Source organism: Indicator indicator, unplaced genomic scaffold, assembly GCF_027791375.1.
Source record: "Indicator indicator isolate 239-I01 unplaced genomic scaffold, UM_Iind_1.1 iindUn_scaffold_325, whole genome shotgun sequence".
Classification (NCBI taxonomy): Eukaryota; Metazoa; Chordata; class Aves; order Piciformes; family Indicatoridae; genus Indicator; species Indicator indicator.
In genome coordinates, this window is record NW_026539363.1 from 11268 (window position 1) to 20900 (window position 9633).

At 57.9% G+C, this 9633-nt stretch overlaps 1 protein-coding gene across 1 annotated transcript; it reads right to left on the reverse strand.

Moving 5' to 3' along the window:
• Positions 1-240: 240 nt before the first annotated feature.
• ARHGEF33 (Rho guanine nucleotide exchange factor 33) lies at positions 241-9384 on the reverse strand (the record flags this gene model as incomplete). The annotated part of the gene is made up of 4 exons (XM_054399047.1): positions 241-378; positions 2161-2914; positions 6906-7064; positions 9236-9384. Coding segments are annotated over 4 exons (1200 nt in total), but the record flags the coding sequence as incomplete, so codon positions are not given.
• Between the last annotated feature and the right edge of the window lie 249 nt (positions 9385-9633).

Below are 9633 nucleotides of genomic sequence, written 5' to 3' on the forward strand. Positions count from 1 at the left end.
GCTTATTGGCCAGCCTGTGCTGGCTGAGCTCCCCTTCAACCCATAGCCTGGCCCTGCCCTGTGCTAGGAAGAGCAGGACGTGTCTGTAAGGCAGTCGTGAGAGGCTCGTCTTCCCCACCCCTCCACCTAGTGTGCGAGTCAGGGGGGGGAATCTTGGGGCCCCGCTGTCTGCCTCCACCCTCAGGGCCCCGGGGAAGCACTGTGGCAGCTGGGCTGTGGCCTGCCTTGCTCTGGGGCTGCTTATTTCTTTTTGAAGAGCTTGCGGAAGGAGCTCCGGAAACCCCCCTTGGGCTCGTGCCGCGGGTTGTGGTCGCTGAAGGATGTTTGCTCATTGTCATCCTTCTGGCAGAACCTGGTGTTGTCTTCTGCATGGAGCTCCTAAAAGGGAAAAGACAATTTAACCAGCATTTGCAACCTGACATCTTTGTCCCCCTCTCTCTCTCTCTCTCTTTCTGCCTCTCTGCTAGGAGGGACCTGCTGGGTGAGGAGGTGCTGCTGGTGAGGCCGGGAGGCAGCAGGTCACTTGGGGCTGGGCAGCACTGGTACCTTTGCAGAGAGCTTGTGGCTGGCTCTGAGGCTGAGGCAGTGGCAGAGGAGTGGAAGGGGAGGCTTTGTTAGAGGAAACTGAAGCCTTCCTCACCAAGCTCTTTGTGCAGGAGGACCTTACCAGCTGCCTTTTGCCAAGAAGGGAGCAAAGCAGCATGGGCAGTGGAAGGAGCCTCCGACCCTCTCCTTACTCAGGAGCTCTCTTTACCCTAAGGCAGGGAGGCTTCAGGCTTCTCGAGCTGCTATGGTGTCAGAGACTCTTCTGTTGGCTCTGCTGCTGCCTGGCTTTGTGTCTGTGGGACAGAAGGCTTCATCAGCACACACATCTCAGGGGGCAGTGTGCCACTGAAAGGTCTTTCCCCCTTTCAGGAGAGCGCTGAGTCCCTCTCAGCGAGGCTCTGGGCAAGTCCCTCTTCTCCAAGCTGTGGCCACCACTGCCAGGGTGGTCTCCTGAGGGAGGGAGAATGTGTCCTGCAGTTCTGCACCCTGCTGTGGGCCACAGCTCTGTGAAAGTCAGTGCCAAAGAGCTCACAGGAGCCTGTTTCTGGGGGGGGGGCGGGGAGGGGGATGTCCCCCATGGCTCTCCTCCTGCCTGCCTGGTTTCTCCTGCTCAGCCATCCACCACCTTCCTCCCTCACTGGGCCTTTTCCTCTTTTTCCTTTGGGGTTTCCTTGCTGCCTTTTTGCTCAGGCTGTTGGCACGTTCCTCCCATCTCTGTCTGCCTCTGCAGCCTCCTCTGCACCTCCCCTCTTTGTAACAGGAGAGGGTTTCTCCAGACAGCACTGAGAGATGTGAGCAGCTGAACAGCTCACAGCACCCTCTGCCTGCTCCCTGGGAAGTCTGAAGAGCATCTTCCCCTCTGCCAGCTCCCAGCTGGCCCTGAACAGGCACTGCAGGCTACACAGAAGAGTAGTGCTGCCCAGGCCTGGTGCCAGGAGTGCCACCTGCCCTGTGGGTGCTTGCCTGAGGGACACAGTCCCTGGGCTCTGCCTGTTTGCAGGCAGACATCAGCGTGGGTCTGCAGTCCAGGCCAGAGGAGCCAGGGAGCAGAGCCCTGCAAGTGTAAGTGTGCCCAGCTGGGTCAAGTCATGGCCAGTTTACACCAGCTGAGGGTCAGATGCTGAGTCCCTTGGCTCTCTTCAGCCAGCACTCCTCACACAGCTCACCCTGCAGTGTCCACTCTGACCAGCCTGGTGACCCTGACCAGAGGCAGCCTTTGCTGGTGGGGGAAGCTGGGTAACAAGCTGGGGACACAGCAGGGGCTGCCTTGTCTCAAGGGCATTTGAGCTGCCACCCAGCTGTGTGCCCCAAGCCCCTGCCAGGGAGGAAGGGGGTGGGGGTGTGAGAAGGAACTGTCTCGTCCCTCCCTTGGGCACATGCATGCAGATTCCAACCCTAAGGATTCTATGAGGACTTGGAATGTGTGGCCTTGGAAGCTATTCTGACAGGTTCTGCCCTGCCTCTGTGTCTCAGCTCTTTTTTTTTTCTGCTGCTGCTGCTGCTCCTGCTGCTCCTGCACCACCACGTGCCTGGGCTTGGCTTGGGTTTGGGGTTGGTTTTTGGGGGTTTGTTTGTTTGTTTGTTTGTTTTCTCCTCCTATTTAAGCCTCCTTACTTCCAAAAAGCTCTGCTTTTCACTGGCTCCTCTCTGTGGGGGGAAGTAGCTCCTCTGGGAGCTGCGGGCTGAGGCGGGGCCCATGTGGGGCTGGAGGCTCCTCTCCTGCTTGTGCTGCAGGCGGCTGCCGCTGCTGCTGCGGGTGCTGTACAGCCTGGTGCTGACCCCCTCGGCGCTGCGCGGCAGCTCCTTCAGCGACCTGCTCAGCTGCTTGCCCTTGCTGTGGAACATCTCTCGCTTGTAGGTGCTGCTGCTGACCGGGGTGCAGCTCTTGGGCAGCGGCTGCAGGGCGTGCTCCGTCCTCTCGGGCTCCGAGGTGAAGTTGACCGGCCGGAGGAAGCAGATGTCCAGGCTGGACTCGGAGGAGGCCGGGGAGCAGTTCTCAAAGAGGGCGAGGTTCTGGAAGGTGTCCTCTTCGTAGGGGCCGGGCAGGGGGAACACCTCGCCGGGGTACTCGAACTCTTCGTAGCTCGGGGCGAAGTTCCTGGCGTCCTGCAGCAGCTCCACCGAGCTCCGCATGGCTCTCTCGGCGTTCCCCACCGCGTCGGCCGGCGGCGCCTCGTACTCCATCTCGGGGATGGACTGCAGGGGGGTGCTCAGAGCCTTCAGCTCCTGCTCCGTCAGCTGGGAGGAGCCGAGGATGTTCTCCGGCCTCTCGTGTTTCCTGCTCTCCATTTCCCAGTCGGGAGGCTTCACAGCCTGGATGTTCTCCATCACGGCTGGCTGCGGTTTCTTCACCTGGGGCATCAGATGCCTTGGAAATACAGAAACGAACCAAAGAAAGAAAGAGAAGGAAGTGGAATATGACAGGCTGGACGAGAAACGACAGAAGCAGCCCTCCTCCTTCTGCCTCGCTCCCCTGGCTCCCTTCCCTTGCTTTTGAGGCCAAAAGATACTTTTGTAGCTTGGAGAAGAGCAACAGAGCTAGAAACTGCCTCCTGGGGGGGTTAGCAGCAGCCAGACTGCAGCAGTAGAACAGCTCACAGGGTCACAGACTCACAGGCTCACAGGATGTAAGGGGTTGGAAGGGACCTCTGGAGAGCTTCCAGTCCAAGCCCCCTGCCAGAGCAGGACCATAGAATCCAGCACAGGGCACACAGGAACACATCCAGACAGGGCTGGGAAGGCTCCAGAGAAGGAGACTCCACAACCTCTCTGGGCAGCCTGCTCCAGGCCTCTGGGACCCTCCCAGGGAAGAAGTTCCTCCTCCTGTTGAGGTGGAACCTCCTGTGCTGCAGTTTCCATCCATTGCCCCTTGGCCTATCCCAGGACAGAGTGAGCCGAGCCTGTCCCCTCCCTCCTGACACCCAGACCTCAGATATTTATGAGCTCCTCTGGCAGCTTTAAGTGACTTCTGTCCTCTGCACCATGAGAAGCTGAGGTGAGGCAGCCCAGCTCCCTCCATTGCATCTGCATTTGGCATTCTTACTCCTCTTGCTGGCACGTAGGGGCTGTGTCTTATTTCCCTGGGCTCTGATGGTCTTTGCAGCCACACATGGTAAGTAGCTGCAGACTCCTGAGCAGGGTGACTGTCCCCAGAAGCCTGTCAGGAGCACTTGGAGAGCTCCTCCCCTCCCTGTGTTCCAGGTCAGTCAGCAGGGAGTGCTGCACTGGATGCAGTATTAGGTGCAGGTCCTTCACAAACTCTGTTTCCATGAATGAAAGTCCCACTGCCGTCCTCTGGGGATATAATGAAAAGAGTGGGGTAGCAGCAGCCTTGTGCTGCAGGAGGTGTAGAGCTGTGGGTCTGGGACAGGACAGCCCCATGTAGCAGATGGGCTGAGGAGCCCCAGTATGAACTTGGGGTTGTAGCCAATGCCAGGGTGAAGAGGAGCTGGCAGCTTGGCAGCTGCCATGACAGACCCTGGCCTGAGCTGTGCCAGGAGCTGCACAGCCAGCAGCTGTCCAGAGAAGGGCCATGAGGATGAGCAGAGGGCTGGAGCTGCTCTGCTCTGGAGCCAGCCTGAGAGAGTTGGGGTTGTGCAGGCTGGAGAGAAGAGAAGGCTCCCAGGAGACCTTCTGGTGGCCTTCCAGGATCTGAAGGGGGCTCCAAGAAAGCTGGGGAGGGACTTTTGAGGGTGTGAGGGAGTGATAGGACTGGGGGGAATGGAGCAAAAGTAGAAGTGGGGAGATTGAGATTGGATGTTAGGAAGAAGTTGTTCCCCATGAGGGTGGTGAGAGCCTGGCAGAGGTTGCCCAGGGAGGTGGTGGAAGCCTCATCCCTGGAGGTTTTTGCAGCCAGGCTGGATGTGGCCGTGAGCAACCTGCTGGAGTGTGAGGTGTCCCTGCCCTGACAATTCTGTGATTCTATGATTTCCTGCAGAGCTGGAAACGAGACTGGATAGTTTGGGAAGACTTCTTTTGAATGAGTATCTCCTATGAGAGGATTGGCATTTGCCTGACCACTGCTGAAGCCTATAGACCAGGATGAGGATTTCACAGCTCTTGGGGGAAGTTGCCACAGGTAGACTGAATCCCTAAAAGGCCTTTGCCCTGTTGTGACCCTGAGTTGGCTTTGTAATGCAGAACTCAAACAACAGCCTCAGAATCCCTCTCTTGAAAACCAGATAGTGCTGAAGCACTACAGATAACTTACTTTCCCCCCCATGAGTTATTTTGATTATTTTTTTTTTCCCTCATGAGTTATTTTGATTTTTTTTTCCAAGCAACAAAACCAATAATCACAGAATCAGAGAACTTCAGGGGCTGGAAGGGTCCTCTGGAGATCATCCAGTCCAACCCCCCTGCCAGAGCAGGGTCACCCAGGGCAGGGCACACAGGAACTGGATGGCCCATGAGATCCCTTCCAACCCTGACAGTTCTGTGGTTCTATGAAGGGTTATTTTCTCCACTCCTGATCAGTCCTGATGGGGTCCCACGAGGGCCCACGCTGGGTTCTTCGTGCAGGCTGAATGTGGGGAACCTGGGGAGGTGCCAGCTGAGGCTACTGAGATCACAGCACCACAGTATCACAGCACCACAGTATCACAGTCTCACAGTATCTCAGAGGCTGGAAGGGACCTCAGGAGATCATCCAGGCCAACCCCCCTGCCAGAGCAGGGGCACCCAGGGCAGTCTGCACAGGAATGCATCCAGGTGGGGTTGGAAAGGCTCCAGAGAAGGAGACTCCACAACCCCCCTGGGCAGCCTGTCCCAGGGCTCTGTCACCCTCACACCAAAGAAGTTTCTCCTCATGTTGAGCTGAAATCTTCTATGTTCAAGCTTGTCCCTGTTGTTTCTTGCCTTATTGCTGTGCACCCCCCAAAAGACCCTGGCTCCCTGCACTGACCCCCAACCCTCAGCTATTGGTATTCACTGATCAGATCCCTCTCAGCCTTCTCCCCTGACTAAACAGCCCCAGAGCTCTCAGTGTCTCTTCACAGGGGAGATGCTCAAGTCCCCAAATCATCCTCCTGGCTCTCTGTTGGACTCTCTCCAGCAGGTCTCTGTCTCTCTTGACCTGGGGAGCCCAGAACTGGACACAGCATTCCAGGTGTGGTCTCAGCAGGGCAGAGCAGAGGGGCAGCAGAACCTCCCCAGCCCTGCTGGCCACACTTTCCTTGCTGCCCCCCAGGATCCCATTGGCTCTCTTGGCCACAAGGGCACATTGCTGTCCCATGCAGAACTTGCTGCCCACCAGCACTCCAAGGTCTTACTCTGTGTAGCTGCTTTCCAGCAGGGAAATGGGGGCCTGAAAGCCTCCTGCCTTTGAGGGGAGAGAGACTGGCTTGGGTAATCTGGTGAGAAGGAGGCTGGGGGCTGATCTGACAACACTGCCACTTGAGAGGGACTGGGAACAGTGGAGCCAAACTCTGCTTGTTAGTTGCAGGTGATGTAAGGATGCACAGGAGCACAAACTGCTGCCACAGGCAGAAAGGCAGCACTGCTGTGCTGCTCTGCTCATCATCCAGCTGGCACCTCTCAGCAGGCTACAAATGGGCCAAGACTGCCAGCTCTGGGCTGAGATTGCCAGGTCTGGAGTCTTTCTAAGCCTGGTTGTACTTGAATCTTGTGCTAACAACCCCAGCAGTCAGTGACCTGCTGAGTGGTGCTTTGCTTTTGTTGCTAGTCTGAGGCCCTGGTGGTGTTGCCTGGCTCCTGTAACACTGGCAGGGAGCAGCTGCAGGCTGCTGCTGTTGCACACTGCTGCCAGGGCTGCACACACACCTCTCCTCCTTGAGGCACTGGGCAGAGAGACAGTCCTGAGTAGAGCTGTGAGGTGTTTATGCCTGTAAGCAGCCTGGTGGTGGACAGCAGACAGCACCCAGGCCTTCCTCTCTCTGTCCATACACAGGGAAGAGCTCAGAGCTGCATTTCAATGTCTGCAGGGGAGCTGCAGGCAGGCTGGGGAGGGACTGTTGAGAAGGGCTTGGAGTGCTAGGCCCAGGGGCAGGGCTTTGAAAGTGGAGCAGGGCAGCTTGAGGTTGGAGCTGAGGAGGAAGTTGTGCCCAAGGAGAGTGGTGAGACACTGGCACAGGCTGCCCAGGGCTGTGCTTGAGGCCCCAGCCCTGGAGCCATTCAAGATGAGACTGGATGTGGCCTGGTGTGATCCATCTGGAGGTGTCCCTGCTGCCTGCAGGGGGGTTGGGCAAGATGCCCTTGGAGGCTCCCTTCCACCCCGGTGCAATCCATGGCTCTGGGAGCAGTCTGGGAAGCGACTGTCTGTAGGTGCCTGCTGCCCCTGGCATCCTTTGGGTGAGGTGACAGCTTGCAGCCTGCTTTGGCAGCCAGGACAAGAGGCTTACGGGGTGGTGGTGCCAGAGGAAGGTGCTGGTGGGAAGGACTGGATTGTCTCCTCGGAGTGGATCCCGCTGTCCCGGATAGACGCCGCGCTGGGCGTCGGGGAAACCTCTTGGCTGGCACACTGGGAGGTGAGACCTTTGTACAGCTTCACCAGGGATGACCTGAGGGAGGAGAAATCCATCGTGGTGCTGAGACAGGGAAGGGAAGGAGCACCAGCACTGTAGCATTGCAGCAAACGGGGCTGGGAGGGGACTTAACGTTCCCAGTCACCTCTTCCCGCCCCAGGGAGCAACCTCTGCCACCCACTCTGCCCCACTCACAGCAGCAGGGTGGAAGGGACCTCTGGAGATGATCAAGTCCAAGCCCCCTGCCAGAGCAGGACCAGAGAATCCAGCACAGGGCACACAGGAACACATCCAGACAGGGCTGGGAAGGCTCCAGAGAAGGAGACTCCACAACCTCTCTGGGCAGCCTGCTCCAGGCCTCTGGGACCCTCCCAGGGAAGAAGTTCCTCCTCCTGTTGAGGTGGAACCTCCTGTGCTGCAGTTTATATCCACTGCCCCTTGGCCTGTCACAGGGCACAACTGAGCAGAGCCTGTCCCTGTCCCCTCCCTCCTGACCCCCAGCCCTCAGCTATTGAGAGACATTGATCAGATCCCTCTCAGCCTTCTCCTCTCCACACTAAACACCCCCAGGGCTCTCAGCCTCTCCTCCCCAGGCAGTGCTCCAGGCCCTTCAGCATCCTTGCAGCCCTCCCTTGCACTCTCTCCAGCAGATCCCTGTCCCTCCTGAACTGGGGAGCCCAGAGCTGGATGCAATATTCCAGGGGAGGTCTCAGCAGGGCAGAGGAGAGGGGGAGGAGAACCTCCCTGGCTCTGCTGGCCACACTCCTCTGAATGCAGCCCAGGCTCCCCTTGGCCTTCTTGGCCCCCAGGGCACATTGCTGTGCCATGCAGAACTTGCTGCCCACCAGCACTCCCAGCTCCTTCTCCTTGGGGCTGCTCTCCAGCAGATCCCCTCCCACCCTGTCCTGCTGCAGTTTCTTCTTCCTTCCCAGCTGCAGGACTCTGCACTTCTCCTGTTGAACCTCAGCAGGTTCCTCTCTGCCCAGCTCTCAGCCTGTCCAAGTCTCTGCATGGCCTCACAGCCTTCAGGTGTCTCAGCCAAGCCTCCAGTTTGGTATCATCAGCAAACCTGCTGAGCAGACTGTCTGTCTGTCTGTCCCCTCATCAGTGTCACTGATGAAGATGCTGAACAGGGTGACCCTCAGCTCAGCAGAGCCTTTTTGCTTTCTGCCATGTTCTTAATGCCTTTCCTGACAGCTGTCCCCCCCCCAGCAGTTCTCCCAGCCCTTTACCACCCTCTGTATTGGAAAACTTCCCCTCAAGTTTGGTCTTGTCATAGAATCACAGAACTGTCAGGGTTGGAAGGGACCTCAAGGCTCAGCCAGTTCCAACCCCCTGCCATGGCCAGGGACACCTCACACTCCAGCAGGTTGCTCACAGCCACATCCAGCCTGGCTGCAAAAACCTCCTAGGGATGAGGCTTCCACCACCTCCCTGGGCAACCTCTGCCAGGCTCTCACCACCCTCATGGGGAAGAACAAGCCTGTCCACTTGTCCTACTTCTCCAGAGAATCACCTTGAGGAAGAAAGGGCAACCAGAGGTTGATTTTAGTAAAGATTCTTGATTTCAAGCAACTCTTCTGAACCACTACTTGAGAAGCTACCTCCAGGGTCATTTCCATCAGAGTTTGTCTCAAAGAGGTCAGGGGAGGCTTCTGCTTCTCCCACCCTGCTCCCCCAGCAGACTAAGCTAACCCAGGAATAGCCTCTCTCAGTCTCAGCCTAGGAGAGCTTCAGGCAGCAGCTTTGAGAGTCCCCAGGGCTACAATGTGCCAAAGCAGTTCCGTCCTTAGGTATTCTCCTGCTGGGAAGAGACTCTTGCTGTCACTTTAAGGCCCCAGAGGTTCCCAGGAAGCATCTGGCTGCTCTGCTCAGAGGGACTGAGAGAGGCTATCCTCGTGTTAGCTTAGTCTGCTGGGGGAGCAGGGTGGGAGAAGCAGAAGCCTCCCCTGACCTCTTTGAAGACAGACTGTGATAGAAACATCCCTGAAGGTAGCTCCTCAAGTGGTGCTTCAGAAGAGCTGCTGGGAATCAAGAAGGACCCAGCTCCAGCTGGGAGGCCAAGGGCCCGCAGCGAGCCCCCCCCAGCCTTGCCCTGCTCGGGGTGGATGCGGCGGTGCAGTCACCCCCCTCCCCCTCCCTCCCGGGCTTCCCACGCACCTCCCTCCCCCTGGGGACAGAGAGAGGGCAGCTGGCACTGTGCTTACTTCTTCAACTTCTTCCTCTTCTGTATGAGCAGGTCCTCGTTGCATTGGAAGAGGAGGCTGTAGTGGGAGATGAAGACGCGCAGGCGCTGGACGCAGACCAGCAGCAGGTAGTAGTCAGGGTGCTCCTGCTCCGTGAACTTCAGCACGTTCTGGGGCACAGCAGCACAGACAGCACCACCCACTCAGGAGGGGAGGAGCTGCATGAGATGCTGCACACATCCTTCCTTGTCACTGCAAAGAACCCTGCAGCAGACTAGCTCCAGACAGCACTGCTACGTACTGCAGGTCCATCGGGGGGGTGGGGTGGGGTGGAAGAGACCTTCCAGACTGTCCAGTTCCAACTCCCTGCCCCTACAGACTTCCAGACCAGGTTGTTCAAGGCCTCATCCAACTGCCTT